A 24,253-nucleotide genomic window follows, 5' to 3' on the forward strand; every position below is an offset into this window, starting at 1 on the left:
GCTATGGAGATCTATGTGAATCAGCCACTGGGATCTCATTGTTCAGGTGAAGGACTTGGTTGCACATATTGCTTGAGTGAAGACAGGTTAAACAGACCTTGGGAGTGTGGTGCTTGGTAGGATCGATAGATTCTAAGAAGAACAAGTGGATCATATTTGTGCCTAGACGTTGGTGGGTTCGTGATCCTGAATGGTGGTTCCATTGACCTTTGGTACTACCAGAATTGTACCTATCTACCAGGATGGTAAGCTTACACAAGACTAGACATGGAGGAGCAAGAGCAAGAGATGCAAGTTCAAAGACCTATGGTCGAGTAAGTCTCCAACTTGTTCTATAATGCTTCTCAATGGGAGCTAACGGAGATACATCAACGTGTGTGTGTTGCCCCATGGTGGCTTGGTGAGGGGGTTGTTGGGATAATCAAGGTCTCCTCCCCACCTGTGAACCCCAAAAGAAGAAGACATCGGAGAGGTGTATTAGCAAGGATTGAGAGATGCCACATGGGCAAAGAAAAGAGCTGCCACGAGGATAGATATCTGGGATTTAGAGATACCTCATGGAAGACGGCAATATCTAAAAGACATCTAATCTGCAAAATCGAAACAAGTCCACATGATCTAGAGGTGGAGAGGGGTAGGTGGGCAAGACCCAAAATCCCTAGAGAAGAATTGCCCCACAAGGGAGATAGAAAATGAGCAACATATACCCCTAAAATGTTAGAGCCTACGCACAAATCAAAGAAGGTTATGGGGACATTTGAAAAATCTACTAGAGCAACCAGCCAAAAAAGTAGGGAGCTACTTAAAAGAAGTTCAGAACACGGCAACAAGGTACTAGGGCTAGCACATAGAGCTAGCTCGACAAGTACTCGCTACATAGCAAGTTTTGTAATATCTACTTTCAATGGATGTATAGGATCACTATAATTGCCAGTCTCATAGATTCTGAAGGGTCTCACACGGACTTTAACAGAATCATGTCATATCAAATTATCTCTCTACATTTCAGGTCATCACGTTCTGTACCGAGTCAGGGAGTATGGGAATTACACCTCTGGACGTAGCAGGCTACCATGGCTAGCACTGTCCTCTTCTATGGCACTTTCAGCAAGAAGGGACCAGAGATGCTCGTATGTACACACACAGAGATGGTTTGAGCGACTGGGGCTCCACATGGATAGACTTTCTCCCTTCCAGTATAGCATGGACGCTCTGTATTCTCCCCTCCTATCACACGAGGTCAACAAGGTTATCCGTGAGGATCTCTTACAGCTACACACATCCCGGGCCTAGTTGGGACAGAGTGAACTCCCAGTGAAGCTTCTACAGAGATAATTGCTTACATATCACAGAGGAGGGTTTTATTGACCCCCCAAGATACACACAGATCTACTTACCCCACTCATTGAAGATCTATATTGATGCACATTATGTGACATGTGATGCACATTATGTGACATGCAGGAGGTTGAGACAGAGGAGCACTTCATCTTCAGGTGTCCTATTTACTATGAGATCCAAGGGCATTTCTACTGCCTCTTCAGAGATAGCTATGGGGTTTTGGCCAGATTCCTCTCCTACCTAGACCAAAGATGTTAGGCAAGCTTCATTCATGAGGTACTCAAACACCGCAAAAGGATACTTCGAGCGCAGGGACAGGAGCAGACTTTTTCCTTGGCTGATCCCTCTCAAAGCTATATCACGGAGTTTTTTCAGTAGATCACATGGACCCCCACGAGACAAGGCCTCGACATGACCGTGACCCAAAGCCAGTGACCCAACAGCTCAGATAGAGGGTTGACACACAAATTACACTTGGGGACATCCCCTCCCTGTTTAGAGTCGGAGCCCAACCAACAAGGGTCACTGTAGCCCTTGTTAGGCGCAGAGCTATGACCAGGAGATGTACTAGGGCCGCACCCGTGAGTGGCCAACAGCACTCTATCGTCGATTTCATGCCTCCATTGCCTCATCCACCCTGATGTCTTGATGATGATGATGATATATAGTCGACCACCGACATGACTATATTGTACTTAAGACTTAGTACTACCATTTTGCATTTTTTGCATTTTGCATTAATGTGGATGCTCGTTTAGTAGCTTCATCACCACAACTCGTTTGTACGAAGTTTTTCACAGTCTCATAGACCCATCAGTCTTCCGAAGACTTTAATAAGCTCTCTCTCTCTCTCTCTCTCTCTCTCTCTCTCTCTCTCTCTCACTTCTTCAGAGACTATGCCTCACTTGTTTTGGCGCTGTCTGTGCTCTCGTGAGTTTTTTAATCTGCTTCGACAGCGCCTACACGCGAGATTCCCATATGTTCCGTTTGGGAAGTTCTTCTGGCTATTTGGGTTTCATCCATCCAGACCGTAGTTTCATCTTGGGTTTTCTACTGGGCATTATGGACTTTATGCACATGTAGGAATTCTAAAGTCTTTGGTGATCCTACTTTCTCTCTGTTTGGCTTTTTCAGCATTCTCTGTAGCAATCTTTCTTTGATTGCTTACAGACCCGCTGCATAGATCATGAGGTCTTTTTGACATATACTGAAATTTTCAGTTGATGTAATTGTAGCACCTTGTTTTGAGATTGCTATTCATGTAATATAATCAATCAAAGATTTCACCCAAAAAAAAAAGGTGTTTGTGTCTCTATGCGTGTGTGTTCATTACACTAAAATAAAGTATGTTTTTTCAAAAAAAAAAACATACTTTGTATGTTTTTTTTTAAATAATACAAAGACTTTGTATAAATGGATGCTCAAGTATGTGTGGGTGTGTGGATTTGTATGTGTGAGAGCATACTTTTATACTATGTTGGGCGCTGATGGCATCAGTGGGAATGTCATAGTAGCTAGTCCCTACTATGTGTGATGGAGTTTATGGTTTTCAATCTTATGAGTGACTATCGTGAGATTAAAACTGCACTATGATGTGTTTTTAGAGAATGAGTTTGAGAATGTTCTTGGATTCATCTAGGTATATGCTTCTGCCGTATTAGCGGACATGCAAATTTCACATTGTGAAGTATTTGTCCAAGTTGCGGGCTGTTGGTATTGCGATAATTCTTTCTATCTTAAATGATGTGTTGCCCTATCACCTAGATTTAGATTTAGATACTCGTTTGGGAGAGACTAAAATGAAATCGTTCAGACTTCACAAGCAGTTGTAGCTCAAATGAAGAGATTTGAACTACCTTTTGATTAGCCTTCTCCTTTAGTGCTAGCCTTCGTCATGGCTGAGTTTGCCCTTCACCTCCGGAGTGCCGACAGAAACTCAGTACAAAGACTTTGTATAAATGGATGCTCAAATATGTGTGGGTGTGTGCATTTGTATGTGTGAGAGCATACTTTTATACTATGGTCTACACCCACTGTTGGGCGTTGATGGCGTCAGTGGGGATGTCATAGTAGCTAGTCTCTGCTATGCGTGATGGAGTTTATGGTTTTCAATCTTATGAGTGACTATCGTGAGATTGAAACTGCACTATGTTGTGTTTTTAGAGGATGAGTTTGAGAATGTTCTTGGATTCATCTAGGTATATGCTTCTACCGTATTAGCGGACATGCAAATTTCACGTTGTGAAGTTTTCGTCCAAGTTACGGCCTGCTGGTATTGCGATAATTCTTTCAATCTTAAATGGTGTGTTGCCCTATCAGCTAGATTTAGATTTAGATGCTCGTTTGGGAGAGACTAAAATGAAATCGTTTAGAATTCACAAGCAGTTGTAGCTTGAATGAAGAGATTTGGACTACCTCTTGATTAGCCTTCTCCTTTAGTACTAGCCTTCATCATGGCTGAGTTTGCCCTTCACCTCCGGAGTGCCGACAGAAACTCAGTACAAAGACTTTGTATAAATGGATGCTCAAGTATGTGTGGATGTGTGGATTTGTATGTGTGAAAGCATACTTTTATACTATGGTCTACACCCACTGTTGGGCGTTGATGATGTCAGTGGGGATGTCATAGTAGCTAGTCCCTGCTATGCGTGATGAAGTTTATGGTTTTCAATCTTATGAGTGACTATCGTGAGATTGAAACTACACTATGTTGTGTTTTTAGAGGATGAGTTTAAGAATGTTCTTGGATTCATCTAAGTATATGCTTCTACCGTATTAGCAGACATGCAAATTTCACGTTGTGAAGTTTTCGTCCAAGTTGCGGCCTGCTGATATTGCGATAATTCTTTCTATCTTAAATGGTGCGTTGCCCTATCAGCTAGATTAAGATTTAGATGCTCATTTTGGAGAGACTAAAATGAAATCGTTTAGACTTCACAAGCAGTTGTAGCTCGAATGAAGAGACTTGGACTACCTTTTGATTAGCCTTCTCCTTTAGTGCTAGCCTTCGTCATGGCTGAGTTTGCCCTTCACCTCCGGAGTGCCGACAGAAACTCTGTACAAAGACTTGTATAAATGGATGCTCAAGTATGTGTGGGTGTGTGGATTTGTATGTGTGAGAGCATACTTTTATACTATGGTCTACACCCACTGTTAGGCGCTGATGACATCAGTGGTGATGTCATAGTAGCTAGTCCCTCCTATGCGTGATGGAGTTTATGGTTTTCAATCTTATGACTATGTTGTGTTTTTAGAGGATGAGTTTGGGAATGTTTCTGGATTCATCTAGGTATATGTTTTTACCCCCAAAAAAGTGTGTTTTTTCACAGCCCCCCCCCCCCCAAAAATGTGTGCGTGCGCGTGTGTCTCAGTTTGTATGTATGTAAGTGTTGCAGCGGGGCGGGGAGAACCCTCAGTGACCCCATGCAGCTCAAGCGGGAGGGCAATAGCTAAGAAGTTGCTGCTTTGGCAAAGAAGAGGAGAGGTGGGGAACGGAGACAGTGAAGGAGGAGAAAAGACTGGCACCGGGGGGGGGGGGGGGGGGCGAGGGGGGGGGTGCAGGGAGAGGGAGATCGGCAGAAGGTGACTGAGGCAGCAAAAAGCAAGAGGCACAGACACAATTTCTTTTCGCATCTGAACACTTTCTTGCTCCACCATCAATGCTGCCCCTTCCTTAAATTAATAATGCCCTTCCCACCTCTATTTTCACCCCTCTCTTGTCCCCCCCCCCCCTCTTTGCACCCTCAATGGGGAAAAACATTTTTTTTCCACATAGCTTGAAAGGTAGAAATAGCACCATCACAGTCCTTCATAAACCAAAATACGTAAAAGCCAAGAAGGCGGGAACTCACCATATAAAACTCAGGAGTGGAGGCCAGAACAGACCCTCCAAACCAAACAGCAAACCGTTGGATGGGATGACTAACAACATTTACATCCACAGCTTGTGCCTGGAATAAATAGCTTAAACAATCAATATGACATGATAAATACTTCATCAAGTTTACAGGCTCAATAAAATTCAATTTAGAGCAGGAAAACTATTTTCTTAAAAGCAGCATTAGGCTTGAAACAAGGGAACAGGACACCTATCACAACTGTCTACAGCATCATAGAAAAAGGTCAGCTATATTACTTTCATGTCTCCACCATGTCTAGCTGCTGATGCAGACACTCGAGCATCCACTATTTTTTTCAAGTCTCGCTGCAATCTTCTTTGAAAGTCTTTGAACATTGTAGAGCCTCCAGAAAGAACAATATTCTATTAAACAAAGTAACAAGATAGTGATTTCCCAGACTTCATGTGTACTTGCAGCAACAATTTTCTTTTAAAAATCGAATCTTTATCCTTCAAGTCTATCATGAAAACTATCTGTATTAAAGGTGCTAAGAGACCTTGTACAAAGCTCGTCTAGTGTCAATGGGTGCTGACTGTATGCACCGATCAACCACCTCAGGTAAGGGAGTTGTAAAATCACTGCTATAAATTTCTGGAGAGAAAAATACCTGTCAAACACGAGAATCCCTCAGAATTTGAACCTCACTCATGCAATTCGTCCCAGTTTTCCATTCTTCCCCTCAAAACAAACATCTTCATTAAACAAACTTAAAAGCAGCCTGCTGCAGATATTCTGTACCCAACTAATTGATTAATTTCAGATACACAAGAGGCAGCCAATTTGTAGGACATATCACGTAAATCTAAAGATGCAGAAATCTGACACGGCTAGCTTTCATGTAAAGGTCCACCGTTCAAGGCAATTTAGTTATGAGATGCAAAGGCTGAAAAACTTCTGACAAGAGACTTTCATGTCCATAACTGGATTGCACATAGCAATATATTATTCATGATCCAAAAACATCTCGTAGTCTTATCGGAACACAAAGAAATGGCAAAATATTTTATAAATGTCCAGAGGAGATCATGCTCAAGCATAAGATTAAAAGCCTTTGCAGCCATTCATGCACAAAGGGCTTCTCCGGTTCTATACTGATGTTGTGTGCACATGGAAACAGCAGTACAGAACATGCCATCAATCCCGCGTGCCTTGACAGACACCACATGCTTCAACTCTGAAGACTCGCTAAGACATTGAGGGCTGCAATCACATGTATTAAAGGGGTCTGTGTCCATCATCTCTGCCAAGAACTTACAGTTTATAGTATTTTGAGTTACATGCTCAAGCATGGACTGGGTAAGCTCTTTGCAAGCTGAGATCATCTTACAACGACTGTGTCAAATAGGTCCTCTAAAATTTACTGGGCATTTAACAATTAAGGACGTGATGTAACAGCAAGAACCAACAATTTTTGCCACGGTGATAGCTAATGGAAAAACAAAAAAATGGGCTAAGTTTGCTTCTTTTTTATAGCTTCCTTAATATGTGCGTATCTATCTCCTAAGTCTTACTTAATGCTGCAACAATCAGATTTGTCATTCCATCGCTTATGTTTAAGATGGATGACAGCATTAAATCTGCAACAACATAACAATCCAAAGAAGACAAAAGGACTAACAAAACCAGAAGCACAAAACTGTTTGCTTGTCAAATACAATCTCAAACCTCAGGAGCTAAAAAGCGCTCGTAGCCAACATCACACACATATGGAGAACCTGTTTTGGTGTTCACTCCAGACCACTGTTTAATGTACTTGGCAGGTTCTTTGTCATGCTTGCCATATTCCTGAAACAGAGTCAAGACACAGGATGTTCCCTGGATCACTTCAAAAGAATGGGGGTAAAAACTCCTACAATGCATAGCATATAGTACATCATAACCATAAATAACTAAATGACTAAAATAAAGCAGAAGAGAAACAAGTAAAATGCTCGGTGAGAAAACAGAACCACCAGATGGGTTCAACTTGAAAAGACAGAAAACGTAGTTGCTGGAAGCAAAATGGAGATACTCAGAACCTATCAACACTTGTAACGTTTTAGAAATAGCAACCTCTCAAAATGGGGATACATAGTGCCATCGTATGGAGCATCATTTTCATTCCTCTTTGTAGAGAGACGAGGGTAAACTAGCAGGGATGTTTGAGGCCTTGAACTTTGAGAGAAAAAGAGATCTCAAAGAGCTGAATAAAATTCCAATTGTTCATATTCAACACTGAAATTATGAATGTTACATACCTAAAAAGCCTGAGAAGAGATAGAAAAGAGAGATCGAGGGGGTGGGGACAACTGGAGTTGAATGGGGGCAGAGAGTGTTACAAATGGGAAAATTGGGCCTCTGGTCACTTTAAGGTGGGAATCAAGGACTAGAAAATGGGACCGGGGGGAGGGAGAGGTCATTGTTTCCTAGAAATCACGACTCCTTTAACTATGCAGCCCTTCAATCCCTCTGCATTGAGTTCCTCTACCACAATTTCCTTCTGTCCTAACGAAATCCAATCATGCATTATATTATATTGCACAACAGTTTTTAAGTTCAAATACCTTGACAATGTCAGCACATGTATAACAATAAGCTTCTTTCACTCTCCTCGCTATGTCGAGAGAATCTTCTATTGGTACAGGTTCACCACGATCCTGCCAGACATGATATTACTTGCTTCATTAATGAGCTTATAAAACTCAACACATTCAAATAAATTGCTTCATCAAGTAAAAAATCTAGAAATTGTGAATTAATTGGGAAAAGCATTGATGAAAGCATCAGCCACTTCTATGCCTCAAAATGCATGCTACAATTGAAAAATTGCAGAGGGTTGGACACATTAGCTTGTGCATCGACGGTGCAATGCAATGATTACTCTGGAACTAAAGATGAAATGCAAAAAATACTCTTTGAGCTGCAACCCTAACGAACAAACTTAGTTAAGTTGGAGAAAATTAATGCAGTAGAAAATGGATATAGATGTCCTACAAGTGGTTGAACCTTTGGCTGCTCTTATGTTAGAGAAACTGGCCAAGGATCAAGAAGATGAAGGCTATAGCTGTAGCCGTGAATGGTACAATGGTATGCTAGGAGGAGGAGAGAATCAAAACTAAAAATGAAGGTGAATCTGTTGTTCTTAGGTGAGAGAACGAGGAAATTAAGGAACAACTAAATCTCTTGAAAGAATGCAAATAGGAATGTCATTTGTTAGAGAAGCATGGCTAGCTGTCTCAATGCCCAACCTTGCAGCAGCAAAGGCTTTCCCCAGGTGGATCCAGTATGTTTGTAGATGATGTATGCACAAGAATAACTCAAGCAGGAATGAGCAGCAGAATAGACAGATAAAAAACACTCCATGTGTTGGAAATATTCTAACATTTAAGGCAGTGTACCAGTGTAGTTAGTTAGGCGGGTTAGGGGCACTTTTCCTCCTAACCACAATTAGTCATTGGGTTAGTGCTACAGTCAGTCTTGACTCACCCTAGGCTCATGCTAAGGGTTTTAGGGTGTCATGTTGACATCCCCACGTACTTCAGTCTTCCAATCTCATTTCAGCTGAGCTCAGTTGGAAAATCAGAGAACAAGACAACTAACACTTCTCACAACTAGGAATGAACACTCACATAGAATCAGAGAACAAGACAACTAACACTCCTCACAACTCAAAATGAACAAGACAAATAACACTTCTCACACCTTGGAATGAACAGTCATGCCCCAAGCCCAAAGCCAGACCCATGACGACAGCCGAGTACGATTGGTTCCCTTATGAAGTGCCGATGACACCACCCCCTCAGCTCAATACAACCAGGTCGACATGGATCACTATTGCAATGATGCCTTGAAGGTTCAACGAGCTTGTAATATAATGTGGTAGGAGGTTGGGAGAAGAGGATGAAGCACTACGAGCCACCTACATCTCATTCAAGGACTTGAAGATCTAGTGGGTCAAAACGGCCAAGGCCATTGAGCAAAGGGTCATGGCAATTCATGAGGCCACCCCCTCAGCTCAACGCTAATTACAAACAGGTGACATGGATCACTACTGCAATGATTATGCCTTGAAGCTTCAACAAGCTTGTAATATAATGTGTTAGGAGGTTGGGAGAAGAGGATGAAACACTACGAGCCACCTACATCTCATTCGAGAAGGACCTGAAGATCTAGTGGGCCGCAAAGGCCAAGGCCATTGAGCAAAGGGTCATGGCAATTCATGAGGCCAATGAGGCAAAGAGGGAAGTGGTGTCCTTCGAGAGGAAGTCAAACAATTGAATCCCCAGAACTGAAGAAGACAGACGTAGGCGAAGGACGCACAAACGCACAATGAACAGACGACAAAGAAAGCATCGAGCTGAAGACATGAGTCAAAATTATGGTAGCTCAGTGCGAAAATGTCCCAGTCTCAAAAGCAAAGTTAAATGCGGTCCAAGCTCACCCAGCCCCAAGACCTCGAGAAGCTTAAGACGAAGGAGGATGGCAACAACAGAGGACAAGGCGGTGCAAGAGGCACGAGCACATCGGCCTCAACAACGCCAAGATCATCAAATCTCGTGACTCCTCAAAAAACAACCACGTGTGAAAACGAAGGAGCAAGGGTGTCAACAAAAACAAAGGGCTGAAGCAGAGGGTGGCCAAGTAGCCGACGAAACCAAGAGGACCAAAGAGCGTCAAGCAGAGGAGCACAAAAAGAGACCCACATAGCCAAAGAAGGGACAAACAAGCTACCGACAAACGAGTAACACAAGCAAACACAAGGGACCAGTGAGGCCGAAGGACAAAGGGCCGTAGCAACAAAGGAGCATGCGGCAACCGAAGCTGAAAACCAAGAAGCCAAAGCAACAAGAAGGCAAGCCGAGGAGGAGGCCAAAGCACAAGCCAAGCAGGAGACAAAAAAACAGGAGGCCGTAAAGGTAAGGTATGTGGCTTGGTTCCAACAATAAAAGGACATCTATGAGGCCGAAAAGAAAAGGATAGCAAAGCTGCACAAATAGGAATGGGCAAGGGTGGTCCCAAAGGAGGAGCCAATCAATGTAGCCGTTGAGGATCGCCATCTCCACCAAGGACCCGCCATCCAACATTCCGTGAAGCAACGCAAGGAGAAAGAGGCGGAGCTCAATGAGACGTCATCACGTCAACACGAAACGAAGCATGCATGGAGACGAGCCATCAAGTTGCATCTCGACCAAGCGAAGGTCTAAGAAGTAGCTGTGAACCACAAGACGTCATTGCTCAACGCACCGTCCACACTCGAGTCACTCCACAATCCCAAGAGCAAAAATGACTTGATCATAGGTCTAAAAACGAGCAAGGACATCTACTACCGAGTGAACGAAATCCCAATGACCGAAGCCCAGAAGATCTATAACCTCTTTTGCGAATGCTCGTTTCCTACGACCCCGCCACAGTGAGGCAGCACAAATCAGCACTTCCACAATCAAACCCGGCAGATCAGAGCCACAAGGGCACGGCTCACGGCAAAGTTCAGACAAATGTTTAAACCCCGATCTGCTATTTCAGGGATTCAACTTCGGCTGAAGGAGAGTCGCAGACCGAAGGGTGAAGCAAGTAGACAAAGCTTGGAGCTGGACTCCACAGAGCAAAGTTCTCTTATCACTCTTCCCAAGCCAAATGGGTCCAGCAAGGCGACAAGATGACAAGACAGTTTTTTCAGATCACAGGACCACAGTCTGCAGGGATCCAACTCTAGGGACTCAAGGACTCACAGGGACATATGCACACACACCCTCAAGAGATCCTCAAGATGAACACAACCTTCGACGGCCAGCTCTTTCAATCGAAGGAGGCTTTGCCCACCAACTTTGTCACGCAGGTTCCCTCAACTTTGTCATGCAGAGTCTTAGCAAACATTTGGAGGCGCCCTTTATTAATGAGGAGCTTTGGGAGACCCTACAGGCTCTTCTTGCTCAGAGATGCCCGAAGAGGATGGCCTAACTCCGAGCTCCTTTCGGTGCTTTTAGGAGTATATCTCCACCCCACTCAAGTTGGCCTATCAGGAGATCTTCAACTCTGGAGCCCTTTCACATTCCCTTGAGCAGAGGTTAGATTTGCTTCATTTCGAAGGGGGGAGATAGGTCAGATATTTGTCAATGGAGGCCGATCACCCTTCTTCACACGGTTTACAAGTTCTTGGCCAAGGTCTTGAGCATGTGTCTAAGACCCCACTTACCAAACATCATACACGAGACGCAAACCAGTTTTGTCCAGGAACGTAGCATCCTAGATAATATCTTCACTTTTGGGGAGGCAATGGATTGGTCCAAGGAAGAGTCACAGCCTCTCGCCATTCTTCTTTTGGATTTCAAAAAGGCACATGTATTATTGGTGAAGAAGAAGGATGGATCATATCGTATGTGTATAGATTACCGTGCTTTGAATAAACTTACGATTAAGAACCGGTATCCGATCCCAAGAGTGGATGATTTATTGAATATGCTTAGAGGTGCTAAAGTTTTTAGCAAATTGGATTTGAATCTAGTTATCATCAACTTCAAATGAAAGCTGGAGATGAACGTAAGACTGCTTTTTGCACTCTCACTGGACATTATGAGTTTTTGGTCATGCCTTTTAGCCTAACTAATGCTCCAACCACTTTTAGTAGGCTGATGAGAAGGGTTTTGCGACCCTACTTGGAAAAATTTGTCATAGTCTTCTTTGACAACATTTTAGTTTTCAGCCAAACTGAGGAAGAGCATAAGGATCACCTTGCTAAGATAATGGAGCTCCTAAGGAAGGATCGATTGTTCCTAGATACCAGGAAGAGTTTTTCAAGACAGAAATAAGTATTTGGGACACATTGTGTCTGCTGAGGGCATTCAAGTTGACCCTAAAAAGGTCAAGGCCATAATTGAATGGCCAATACCTAAAGATATACATAAGCTGAGATCCTTCCTAGGGATGTGTAGTTATTATCGCAGATTCATTAAGAATTTTGCACATCTTGCTTCTCCACTTACAGATTTGTTGGAAAAGCATTCCTTGTATGAGTGGGGAGAGCTTCACGAAGTAGCTTTTGAGGAGCTTAAAAGAACATTGGTCACTGCACCAGTGTTAACACTTCCAGACATGGACAAAGAGTTCTTTAATGTATGTACGGATGCAAGGGGTACCCCGATTGGGGCAGTGTTGATGCAAGGAGGGCATCCCATTGCTTATGAGAGTAGAAAACTTCAAGGGACTGAATTGAAATATATCACGTATGAGAAGGAGTTACTGGCAGTCATTCACGCTTTGAAGTTATGGAAGCATTATCTATATGGTTCTGCTTTCAAGATTAAGACTGACCATCAAAGTATCAAGCACTTGTTTTCTCAACCCATTGTTTCTTCAAGGCAAATCAAATGGGCTGAACATATTCAATCCTTTGGACAACCAAATATTGAATATCATCCAGGAAAGGAAAATTTAGTAGCTCAAGCTTTTAGTAGACGGCCCCAAGTTAATCACATTTCTCTGATTAAGGAGAAATCATTAGGAGTGAGGACTTTGCTGAAATTTACGGGAAGATTCAACGTAATGAGGTTGGGGGTTTAGAGGCTTATTCCATCGTGGATGAATACTTACTGTTGGGACGTGCCATATGTGTACCCAAAACATTTCGATATCTAGTCATGAGTGAGTTACATGCGAGTCCATATTCTGGACATAGAGGCATTAGAGGGACCATTGATAATATTAAGAGGTACTTCCATTGGCCTAAACTTTGCAAAGAAGTTTCATGTCAATGCATTAAATCTGACACAAGTAAGACTACTGGTCTTTTGCAACCTTTGCCTAATCCCTCTGAAAGGTGGGAACACATTACAATGAGATTGGGGGTTTAGAGGCTTATTCCATCGTGGATGAATAGTTACTGTTCGGATGTGCCATATGTGTACCCAAAACATTTCGATATCTAGTCATGAGTGAGTTACATGCGAGTCCATATTCTGGACATAGAGGCATTCCATTGATAATATTAAGAGGTACTTCCATTGGCCTAAACTTTGCAAAGAAGTTTCATGTCAACGCATTAAATCTGACACAAGTAAGACTACTGGTCTTTTGTAGCCTTTGCCTAATCCCTATGAAAGGTGGGAACACATTACAATGGATTTTGTGTCAGGTTTCCCCAAGGTTGGTCAGTTTGAGCAAATTTTCACTGTTATAGATAGGCTGAGTAAACATGCTCATTTTATTCCCTGTAAAAAGGAGTTGTCTGGTCCTGAAACAGCAAGGTTATTCATTAGGGAAATCTTTAGGTTACATGGGTTACCAAAATCTATTGTATCCGATAATGATGACTGTTTCATTAGCAACTTTTGGACAGCCCTATAAGAGAATCTCGGAACCAAACTGAAATTTACTACAGCCTTCCATCCTCAAGGAGATGGACAAAGTGAGAATGCCAATCAAACCATAATTACTTTACTTCGAGCTTATGTCCATAACCAACCTAGAAGGTGGCCAGAATTCTTACCCATGTTAGAGTTTGCTTATAATAACACTGTACATACTTCCACCAAGAAAGCCTGGGCAATGTTTACCCACTCCAATAACACACTTGGGGGAGCGAATTTTTGCTACTGACCAGTTTGCTGAGGATATGTCACAGGTTATTGAGCAGGTAAAGGAACATATTAAGAAGGCCCAAGTTCAACAATCCAAGGCAGCAAATAAGAAAAGAAAAGAAGTTTATTACAAGGAGGATGATTGGGTTTTACTACAGATTGATAAAAGAAGAATCAAGTCAGTGAGAGGAAGTACAAAACATGTCAAGTTAGCACCGAAGTTTTATGGTCCATTTCAGATTTCAGCAGCTTTATATCCAAAAGAAGGATCCAAAGCATATGAGCTGAAATTACCAGCCCACTGGCATATGAAGAATATCTTTCATGTGAGCAATTTGAAGAGATACCATGGCAATATTTCTGCGCTTTTGGATACTCAGCATCAAGAAGAACCTGAACTTGAAGATGGGACTGAAGTTCTTACTCCGGAATAGATTGTGCACCATAAAGAGAAGAGTACTCGTGGAAAGGAGATATATGTGCTTGCTGAAGTTTAAAAACCAGCCAGCTAGTGATGCACAATGGATGGAAGAAGAGTTCTTTACAAATTTTCCACAGATACTCGCAGATTATAAAGAGGCGATGCAATTGCAAAAGTAACAAGAGAAAGTGCAAGTAAGAGGAAGAGACAAGCAATAATCCAGAAGAGGACTTCTGCTCATTCAAGCAAGAGGAAGTGTCATGACAAGAGAAATGATTATTTAGTTAATTAATACTCATTAGAACCTTATTATTGTTAGGCGCCAATTTGATGGTGCGGTTATATGTTTGTATTTATGATCGATCAAGCCGTGTAAATAGTACCGCCAAACTATGTAACATTGGCCAATAATTAGTAATAAAGATGTGCACACGTGTGTCTAGGTCCTAGGGGCAATAGGAAAGGGAAGGGTGCATTAGAGTGCATTGAATGGTAGGTGCATGGGTCATAGGATAAGGGTAGGTGTAAATGGGAAGATGGAGAAGATGGAACTTGAGTGATCTCAAGGGACATTAATGAAAGGGTATCACCCTTTTATTGTGAATCTCACGTAGCATTCTCTCTACCACATTGCATTCATCCGCCTTCTCTCTCCCACCTTCTTCACAGCAACCTCCTCACCCGCAATCTCTGATTAGATCTCGTCAGCCAAGGGCCGGTTCACTACAGTCTGCCATGTGGCTAGGCAGGGCCTGCCAATGCTTGGTTTTGTGGGCCACCCAGGTCAGCAATTATGGCTGACTGGGTCGGCCAATTTGACCTAGGGGGTCGGCTGATTTTTTAGGGCACTTGACACCTATATAAGGAGGGCCATTAGGCCTCACTTTGCATCACTACAGCAGCCTCAGAAGAGATCAGGAGCAGCAGCAAGAGCAGCAAGAGTTGGGCCTATTCCTAGGAGGTGAACAAAGCTGAGGAGCTGCAGACTTAGCTCAGCAAGGGCTGCCCACCTAGGCTGACTACTCGGGCAGTAGTGGAAGGGATCACTGGACAGAGAGTCTACATAAGCTTAGAGGAGCACACGGGCTCAGAGATCTAGAGGTGACAGGCACATAGTAGAAAAACTTTTGGTGGTAAAATCGGAGGACCACGGTTTGGTGGGACTTCGCATCTCTCTTGTATTGTGTCCACTTTGTGGATGGACGGAAATATATCATTGTTGCTTCTATATTTGTCTTTGATGCACTATATCTAGACGAATCCAAGAACATGCCCAAACTCATCCTCCTAAAACACGACACATAATGCAGTTTCAATCTCATGATAGTCATTCATAAGGTTGAAACTATAAATCCATCACGCATAGCAAGGTCTAGCTACTATGACATCCCTACTTACATCATCAGCGCCCAAAAGTGGGTGTAGACCATAGTATAAACATATGCTCTCACACATGCAAATCCACACACCCACATATACTTGAGCATCCACTTATACAAAGGTCTTCGTACTGAGTTTCTGTCGGCAATCCGGAAGTGAAGGGCAGACTCAGCCGTGACAAAGGCTAGCACTAAAGGAGAAAGCTAATCAAAAAGTAGTCCACATTCTCTTCATTCAAGCTACAACTGCTTGTGAACACTAGATGATTTCATTTTAGTCTCTCCCAAACGAGCATCTAAGCAAAAATATGGTTAGACCACCTATTTACTGGTCTATTTACTTGTCTTGGATGCACTGTCTATTTACTGGTCTGCAAACACATCTACGGTTGTGAAGTACACACAAATTAAGAAGTTTGATTATGTAGTGAAACACTTCCAAGTGTAAATCCTATCAGTCTTCCACTGCGGGATACCCTTCAGTGGGATTTTCTTATCTAACACCTTCATTGAGGGAGCCTTCATTGTATGCTCATCAGTGCTTGCCCACGCCAACCCAGAATAAAGATCGTAGTTAGCATACTCTCAATAAGGTGCATGATGTGATGAGTCTTTTGCATGCCAACATCTCTCTCTCAATTCGCATCCACACTTCCACACCTAGTAGCTAGTACAGGCAAAGCTGGTGAGCCATATGTAACCTTTATGGCTGTTTCAACTATAGAAGTGAGTAAGGGGAATAACCCCGATCCAAATATGGTTTGTGAGACGATGTTAGTTGTACATTGTAGGGCACATCAAAAGAAAAGATATATACCTTTGTAAGACTAGAATAAGTCCAATCATACAAATTTAGATTTTTTTTTTTTTTAAAGAATCACAGCACATCAAAAGAAAAGAGTAAAAATAAAACCAGAATCAGCCCATGACTCAACAGCAGTTGAACTTTATCCATAAAGCCATGTGAGTAGTGATGACAGGTTAAAGGGTGGTCTTTCTTAGATGCTCCTTAGATGCAAACTTGACAGAAGAAAGGGCGAGCTGTGCCAAAGGGCCACCCCATCAGTTGTACCTAAAAGAGCTAGGAGTGTGACAAGCCTTTGCAGGAGATGACAAGACACATTTCTGCAAGCTAAATTTCAGATTTGCATACGCTTGCTAGTCGTAAAATTGGAGTGGTTTATGCCTTTGCTGTAATTTGAAAAGATGGGCATGATTTTGTGTAGATCCATGGCTTGACATGTGATTTGTTGATGTATCTATTCCACTCACGTTGCATGGATAGGCTTCTCATAATGCTTTTTAGCAACAGAGTAGATTTTATCGTACAAAACATTTTGTCCGTGAATTTTAATGAATGTTCTTCTAGTATGGTTTTTCCCCTCCAAGCTATTTCAAGTCAACCAACCAGGCTGGCTTATTAACTGAGACAAGATTTTACAATCTGATCCAGATGCTGTCTTATGCATAGCTACTAATTTTCATGCCTCCCTGCTGCTTTCACATCTCGTTTATAGAAGCCTTACACGCATCAATTGTTGAACAAATGAAGTAAGATCACGCCCTGCTATGGGAATTGACTTTATGCAGCTGCCCATGACATAGCCATCAGCTACAGGAACGACGTGTGTAACACCATCCCCAGCATCCAAGACAACCCCTGTCATCTCACACTGCAGGAAACACGTGAATAAGATAAGCAAAACGATCCTTAGAAAGTATTGCACTAGTCAATACATGATATTTATGTAGAAACTGCGCCAAAAATGAAAATGGAGGCAAACTGAACACTACCTTGCACACAATACTTTAAATGAAGCATACAACATATTAAGCAAGACAGCACTTGTGATCTCATTCACATTAGGGCTTAAGCTGCCCCTCAGGGTTTTCAAAAGGTGTGGGTTGATTCAATACTTACATATGCATTTGATCTAAGAAAAACATCAGACCATCAGCAAAGAATGCACATAACTAAGTCACATCAAATCATCTCCAATTATTACGTGCATGCCCAGTCAAGCTAGCTGGAACGCATTGTTTCTGAAAAAAAAAACAGTAAAAATGAATTAAAAGTAGCTTGAAATCCATTTGCGCTTCCAAAAACCACTAGAAAGTTGGCCCTCACAAGTCCCTGTCAGAAAGAAATGTTGTCCTTGAAATTGTGCAGATTTGGCTGTAGTGCATTCGGTGAGAGCACGTATAGTAAAAAAAGGTTGTCACACTATGCAACATGCATGTGTGTTATTGTAGGATTCTCATGTTCAACCTGTGAACCTTCATTAGAAGGGATTAAGGAAGGAGGCAGCAACATTTGCTGGCACAGTAGAATAGTTTTAACTGAGCTTAACTCACATGATAACTCAATGAAGGTCCACCAGAATTTGTGTGCTTTTAGTTATGTTGCTGAATATGCTTTCTCTTGGAGAGAGAGAAAGAAAGAAAGAAAGTTTATTAAAGTCTTCGGAAGACAGATGGGTCTATGAGAATGTGAAAATCCTGGTACAAGCGAGTTGTGAGGGTGGAGCTACTAAACAAGCATCCACACCAATGCAGAATGGTAGTACTAAGTACAACATAGTCATGTCGGTGGTCGACTACATATCAGTCACATCATCATCATCATCATCATCATCATCAAGACATCAAGACATCAGGGGTGGATGAGGCACTGGAAGTATGAAATCAACAATAGAGTGCTGTCGACCACTCAAGGGTGTGGTCCTGTGATGTCTCTTGGTCATAGCTCTATGCCTAACAAGGGCTACATAAACCCGTCGGCCGGGCTCCAACGCGACACATGGAGGGGATATCCCCAAGTGTAATTTGTGCATCCATCCTCTGTCTGAGCTGTCGAGTCACTAGCTCTGGGTCTCGATCATGTCGAGGTCTCGTATTGGGAGAATCCAGGTGATATGGCTGAAAGAACTCCGTGATACAGCTCTGAGAGGAGTCTGCCATGGAAGAGGTCTGCTCCTATCTCCGTGATCGAAGTATCCTCTCGCGGTGCCTGACCACCTCATGAATGAAGCCTGCCAAACATCTTTGATTTGGATTGGAGAGGAATTGGGACAAAACCCTATAGCTATCTCTGAAGAGGCAATAGAAATGCCCTTGGATCACATAGTAAACGGGACACCTGAAAATGAAGCGCTCCTCCGTCTCAACCTCCTGCATGTCACATAATGTGCATAAGCGCCTTTCCCTGGGTAGGCGCTCTACTCTGCCGCTCTTGATACGAAGTCTATGTGAAGAAAGCTGGAACTGCCCAATAGAGATCCTCAGTGAGTGGGATAAGTGGATCTACGTGTACCCTGGTGGGTCAATGAACCCTCCCCTGTGATATGTAAACAATGATCTCTGTAAAAGCTAAGCTTCACTGAGAGTTCGCTCGTTCCCAACCAGGTCCAGAATGTGTGTAGCTGTAAGAGATCCTACGGATTACCTAGTTAACGTCGTGTGATAGGAGGGGAGAAAACGGAGCATCCATACTGTACTGGAAGGGAGGGAGTCTGTCCATGTGGAGCCCCAATCCCTCAAACCATCTCTTTGTGCGTGCATACCAGCATCTCTGGTAACCTCCTGCTGAGAGTGTCATTGGAAGACAATGCTAGCCATGGCAGCCTGCTACGTCTGGGAGAGTAATCCCCATACTCTCTGACTCGGTACAAATACTGAAATGCAGCATCTAGCTGTAATGGAGATGACCCAAACTCAGCCTGAATGATCTAGTGAGAAACGGATGGCTTACTGCGAATCATCTGTGATAGCATGAGAACCTGTAGCCGCTCCATCCGCGTCCACTCTGTATTCGATAAGTCTAGCCCCCAACAAGGGCTACCATACATTTCCGTTAGGCGGACCAAAGAGTCAAAGAGCAGCTCCTTGGTCCGTGGATCCGAAAAGTGCGAGCGGAAGCACTGCCTCTCTAGTCTGGCCAATGAAACGTATCCTCTGTCCAAGCGTGCCTGCATCGCGGGTCTCATAGTGAAGATGAGTCCGGAGAAGACAACCCCAAGATACGTGTATGATGAAACTATCTCAGCAGGCGACCCATCAAACCTAAACTGCTCTTGGGGCATGACGGCTCAAGATGTATTGAAGATCATAACCTTGGTTTTACCTAGGTTGACCTTTAAATCATGAGACTCACAAAAAGATTGAAGTGCATCAAGGTGTCTCTAGAGTCCCTCTACAGAGAAAGACATAAGAGCCACGTCATCTGCATAAAGCAATATACGGATCAATGTGCCAACAAGAGAGCAATCATCCCCTCCTTGTGACTGCATCACTGTCTCGAGCTTGTCTATGTAAAGACCAAATAAGATAGGTGATAAAGGACACCCCTGTTTGACCCCAATAGTGCTCATGATCTCGTCTATCCACCCAGATCCTGCTCGGACCCTGCCTGCAACTCTCGTAAAGTGCCATGACAGCCCAAATGATCTCCTGGTCATAACCCAAATCCTTTAGGCGCCGTATGAGGCAAGCTCTCAGGACTGTGTCAAATGCCTTGCGGAAATCCACAAAGTAATAGTAAACCCTCTGCTTCCGTGCCCTCAACTCCTCAATGATACATCTAAGCGTGAGAATGTGTTCCATGGTGCCATGATCATGCCGGAATCCAACCTGCCCTGCTACTCCAAGTCCTGGACACTCCGTAAATCTGTTAACCTCAGAATCAGCACTGATGCATAGATCTTGGACATAACATATCCAATCATAATGGTCATGTAATTCTCCAGGCTCATGGGATCCCCTGCCTCGTGGATGGGTGAAATAATGTCAAAAGTCCAGGTACGTGGAAATCCTAAACAAATAGCTTCATTAAAGAGCTTTGCTAAGATCACGGCTAGGAGGTTAATCCCATATGCAATGAACTCGGCCATTATGAAGTTTCATTAAAGCATCCCTCACCCCCCCTGCAGTGAAGAGGACGCAGGATGTGGGATGTGGCATATGTGAGAGGTCAAGGGCTGGCTGGTTTTGAATGTCATATAATGTGCGTGCATAGTAATACCAGACCTGAGTGTCGGTGAGTGGTGAGGGGGACTGTCCTCTAAAAATCTCCGCCAGAAGTCTTTAGAGTTGTTACTAAACAAAATGTTCAGTTCCTCCTCGTTCCAACGAACGAAATCTAGTTTCTTCCTACGTACCAGTCAACGATACTCGCGTAGCATCTCTAATTCGCTCAGAAGGCTGTTTTTGGTTTCGAATCTGAGCTGACGGCGTAAAGCCTTACACTCTTCATCGTACCAATTATTACAGGGTACGGTCCCAGGAGGTGGTAGGCAGGTGGAGCGAGTGGTGTGAGGGAAAGCATGAAGGGCAGCCTCATGTAGTGAGCGGGTGATCAGGGCAGCACGGTCCTCTAATAGGGATATGAAGTCAATGTAAGCAAGGAGTATGTACACACGTTCAGAGTAAGTAGGTGAGTGGTCACGATCGAAGCGTACATCATGATAGGTGGAGTAAGAACTCAATGGGGTGGAAGGTGTTGTGCAATGGCAGGGAGTGGAAATGCTAAAGAAAAGGTAAGTGTGATCAGCCCCTGGAAGAAGAGGTGCTATAGTGAAATCGGTGATGCGTGATGTGAAGGCAAGGGATCCCATGATCAACAACGCTAGAACCTCCCTCATGTGGGAAGCATGTGAAACCAAGCAAAAAGTGGCTACAAGCCACTGAAGAGTTGACCACCCTTGGATGTTGGGCTCTTGTCTGTTACAAGAGAAGATGCATAGCTACTAAGAAGGCATTTCGATTAATGGCTTCTAGTCAAGCATGCAGAAAAGGCAAGATATCTGGAGAGTCCATGCATCTTCAAAAATTGTCGGAGGAGAACGGGCCACCAGAGATAATGGGGAATTTGCTATAAATTTGCAAGGTAGCCACTAAGCCTTCACAGAGTTTCTAAGACAACACCGTGCCTTTGCATCCACTCACCTTCGTTCCAGCAGTAAGCATTGATTGTATCTCACAAACCTTGCAGTAATTTTACATGTAGCTGAGAAAACACCTTCCCCATAGGGAAAGTATTAACACAATAACAAGTGTTAATACCAAGCTTTCTGGCAACAAAACCTGGTTCAGTAATTACCTTTGAGGCAGTATAACCTGCAGCAAGCGCAAGTACTGCCTGCACTGCAATGTACAGCCCTGGCACGTTGAAAGTTTCAAACATAATTTCTCCAATATACTCTCGATTTTCTGGGGCGGTCAAAGGACTTTCTGTAAGTAAAAAATAATGGTCCTCTGGATCACATCTCAAGTAATTGAATATACATTGCTGCCAGAATCTCTCCATCGTGTCCCAATTCTCCACCTGTAAAGCAGAGCCATGGTTAAATTGTCGTTGATATGTATTGTCTATTAGCACGAGTAACAAATTCTAATAGTGAGCTCAAAAACTTGAGAACCTTACACAATTCAAGCAGTTACGTAAGTTCCCTTGTTACAAGTACTAAGAATGCCTTTAGGAATAAAAATCAACTGCATGAACATAAAGGTAAGTTTCCTGACATAAATAAGCGAATGTAAGATGGTGTAACCATGGCATTGACATGCGCGCAGATCCAGCAATACCTGGCCATGGCGAATTGGATAGCTCAGCGTGTAAGTATTACTGGCTTGAGAGCGAGAGACGGCTTCTTCCCCGATGAAGAAATCAAGATCAGCCATGACGCCTGCACTGTGCTGTGCTGCCCAGCTTCCCTTTCCCTGACCTCTTGACTGCCCAAGAAAAGACTCATTGATAGCCACGACTGTGGGAACAATGAAACACGGTTCAACATTCCCGGCAAACCCCATTTTTGTATACCTGAAACAGAAATAGAACAATTTTCATCCACGCGCCCAATAAAACTGTGTACAATTTGTTCACTCCGCAGAAATTGGTTTTTTATGATTGATGAAGGTCATGCAGCTAACAGTTGAGTACCCTGCGACTCAACAAAAGTGAGCGGATCAATAAAAGCCCCAAGAAACCTTTATAACTCCATAGCAAAGATTAAGGTCGAAATTAGTCTTGCGACAGTCCTCACTAACACTTGCTACAGTTCAAGGACTTGCAGAGACTTCTTTGTGAGTAGCCAAGGCTATCTTATAGACAAACTGGTCAATCTGATCTAGCCAGAGACACCTTTTTGGACACATTGCACAGCCTAAGGAATGGGAAGTCCCTAAACAGGCAAGAAATTTGTAGAATTCGGTGACACTTCGTAACGATCTGCACAAGGATTATAGAGTAAGCGCCGGCTGCCAGCCTTCGGGGAGATTGCGATGCACTCATGGATTGCAAGGTGCGATTGCACGTTCTTGCACTGCGTCGAAGAATTCAAGAAATGCAGACGAAGAATACAGGAAACACCAACGACGTTTGAGAAATCAATGGAAGGTATGACGTTTGAGTTTGTCCTAAGAAGGGATCGTACCCGGTGCCATTATCGATGACCACAGCGGGTCGCGCTGTGGCGTCCATGGCAGAGAATAGGGCGTAATGGAGGGGGCTAAGTCATCCGAGCGATCGAAGGAAAGCTTGTACAGAAACGGATCGATGGCTAAGCTTCAAGGCTCCGATTCTCGAGGCTCGCAAGCTCCCAAGCTTCTGTTGAGCAATCTGTTGAAGTTTCTCTCTCGATCTCTGGATCTCTGTCTTTGGAGCTTTCGATCACTCGATTGCTGGGTGTCTCTGTAGCGCTCTCTCTCTCTCTGAGTTCAATCAATGAGTCTCAGAATATATATATATAGAGAGATATATACTGGGTATGTGTCTGTTGTAATGCAGAAAGAAAGGTTTGGTAAGGTAGAACGGAACGTATGAGTGGATAGGCACTCACATTCTCACACCTGTACACTTCAGCCCTCCACGTCTCCAATCGCCGATTTTCAACCGCACTTCGGTGATCGGTCCCGACTCCGGCCTTCAATGCTGAGTGGCGGTCGCTGGACAAATGGCTCACATCGGAGGGCTTGGCTATTGATCTAAGGGCATACACAACATGTGCCGGTTATCCATCTGTAGGAGCGGATTTTTTAATCTGACGGCGCACGCGTGCATGCGCCACTGGATCATGATGCAAATCTAACGACGGGAGAATCGTGGCAATCCTTGGCCATCAGATTCAAATGGGATCTAATGGCTTGTATTTGTTGCAGCCATCACCAGGCAATGCCGGTCATGGTGTTTGATAAGGTATGTATTCTTGTCGTCGATTCCCACTAAGGACACTTTTTGATCCGACGACAACGCCCACCTTTGACAGTGTAAATCAACATAGAGTGGGTTTTACACCGAGCGAAAATTAGCAACCAACTTGTTGCCCGATGAAAAATTGGTGAGATCCATCGTCGCTGATTTCATCAGTTTTCTCTCGGTTGGTGGCTTTTTTATTGGGAGGAAATCGATAAAACCGATGATCGACCTAATAAATTTTATCGGGAGGAAATCGATAAAACCGATGATCGACCTAACATAAAGTTCCAATTTACCACCTAGGCCATGAAACCCATTCACACACACACACAAACACACACGTGCGTGTGCACACACATGCACACACATGGGGGGAGAGAGAGAGAGAGAGAGAGAGAGAGAGAGAGATGCACACACACATGGGGGGGGGGAGAGAGAGAGAGGGTAAGGGTTAAAATTTTGCCAACATC

General features: G+C 43.4%; 1 protein-coding gene across 1 annotated transcript in view; it reads right to left on the reverse strand.

The window, feature by feature from the left end:
- DIS1 (Actin-like ATPase superfamily protein) overlaps positions 1 to 23,296 on the reverse strand; it is a 51,596-nt gene extending 28,300 nt beyond the window's left edge. The window contains exons 1-9 of the mRNA XM_087383923.1: positions 23,023 to 23,296; positions 22,175 to 22,409; positions 21,690 to 21,914; positions 17,119 to 17,265; positions 7,784 to 7,876; positions 6,906 to 7,025; positions 5,737 to 5,847; positions 5,477 to 5,602; positions 5,193 to 5,291 (exon numbers count right to left, since the gene is read on the reverse strand). Of these exons, the coding sequence (XP_087240049.1) occupies positions 5,193 to 5,291; positions 5,477 to 5,602; positions 5,737 to 5,847; positions 6,906 to 7,025; positions 7,784 to 7,876; positions 17,119 to 17,265; positions 21,690 to 21,914; positions 22,175 to 22,409; positions 23,023 to 23,069 (1,203 nt within the window). The 5' untranslated portion in view covers positions 23,070 to 23,296. The remainder of the gene's footprint in view (positions 1 to 5,192; positions 5,292 to 5,476; positions 5,603 to 5,736; positions 5,848 to 6,905; positions 7,026 to 7,783; positions 7,877 to 17,118; positions 17,266 to 21,689; positions 21,915 to 22,174; positions 22,410 to 23,022) is intronic.
- Positions 23,297 to 24,253: the final 957 nt, after the last annotated feature.

The sequence above is a fragment of the Dipteris shenzhenensis genome, chromosome 13, assembly GCF_047967505.1.
Source record: "Dipteris shenzhenensis isolate YYH24624 ecotype China chromosome 13, Dip_SZ_1.0, whole genome shotgun sequence".
Taxonomy (NCBI): Eukaryota; Viridiplantae; Streptophyta; class Polypodiopsida; order Gleicheniales; family Dipteridaceae; genus Dipteris; species Dipteris shenzhenensis.